The sequence below is a fragment of the Ovis aries genome, chromosome 12 (assembly GCF_016772045.2).
Source record: "Ovis aries strain OAR_USU_Benz2616 breed Rambouillet chromosome 12, ARS-UI_Ramb_v3.0, whole genome shotgun sequence".
NCBI lineage: Eukaryota > Metazoa > Chordata > Mammalia > Artiodactyla > Bovidae > Ovis > Ovis aries.
Window position 1 is genome coordinate 13443876 of NC_056065.1, and position 897 is coordinate 13444772.

General features: G+C 41.1%; 1 protein-coding gene across 1 annotated transcript; it reads left to right on the plus strand.

The window, feature by feature from the left end:
• The first annotated feature begins 273 nt into the window (after nucleotides 1-273).
• Nucleotides 274-635, plus strand: LOC114117287 (cAMP-regulated phosphoprotein 19-like). The gene has a single exon (XM_042257079.2). The coding sequence runs from the start codon at nucleotides 277-279 to the stop codon at nucleotides 613-615; it is 339 nt and encodes a 112-aa protein (XP_042113013.1). The 5' UTR covers nucleotides 274-276; the 3' UTR covers nucleotides 616-635.
• Nucleotides 636-897: the final 262 nt, after the last annotated feature.

Below are 897 nucleotides of genomic sequence, written 5' to 3' on the forward strand. Positions count from 1 at the left end.
ACTAGAGATCTCTTCAAGAAAATTAGAGATACCACGGTAACATTTCATGCAAAGATGGGCTAAATAAAGGACAGAAACTGTATGGACCTAACAGAAGCAGAAGATATTAAGAAGAGGTGGCAAGAATAAACAGAAGAACTGTACAAAAAAGATCTTCACGACCCAGATAATCACGATGGTGTGATCACTCATCTAGAGCCAGACATCTTGGAATGTGAAGTCAAGTGAGCCTTAGAAAGCATCCCTACAGGAAGAAGCGGAGTAAGAGGGAGCAGTATGTCTGCGGAAGTCCCCGAGGCAGCCTCCGCGGAGGAGCAGAAGGAAATGGAAGATAAAGTGACTAGTCCAGAGAAAGCTGAAGAGGCAAAATTAAAAGCAAGGTATCCTCATTTGGGACAAAAGCCTGGAGGTTCCTATATTTTAAGGAAACGATTGCAGAAAGGGCAAAAATATTTTGATTCTGGGGATTACAACATGGCTAAAGCAAAAATGAAGAACAAGCAACTTCCTACTGCAACCCCGGATAAGACAGAGGTCACTGGTGACCACATTCCCACTCCACAGGACCTTCCTCAAGGGAAACCATCTCTTGTTGCTAGCAAACTGGCTGGCTGATTAAAAAGAGCTGAACTGCATGAATCTTCTAATTCCCATTATTTCTCCTTAATATGTTACTCCCCTGCTTTTTATTTCCTTTTACTCCCTATGTCGTTTGAGAGTGATGGCTTTGCAGGTAGCGGTAGTGTGTGCTGCTATTTTAAGGGAATATACATGTGTAGAGTTTTTGATTAGTTTAACAGTGCACTGATGAAAAGAACATGTTAGAGCAACATAAAGTAATCTACTTGAAAATAATTGTATATATTACCTAACTTCTAGTGTAGGGCTGGATCCAAC

Excerpts from the sequence above, each read along its gene's own strand:
- LOC114117287 (XM_042257079.2), top strand. The coding sequence starts at position 277 with ATGTCTGCGGAAGTCCCCGAGGCAGCCTCCGCGGAGGAGCAGAAGGAA.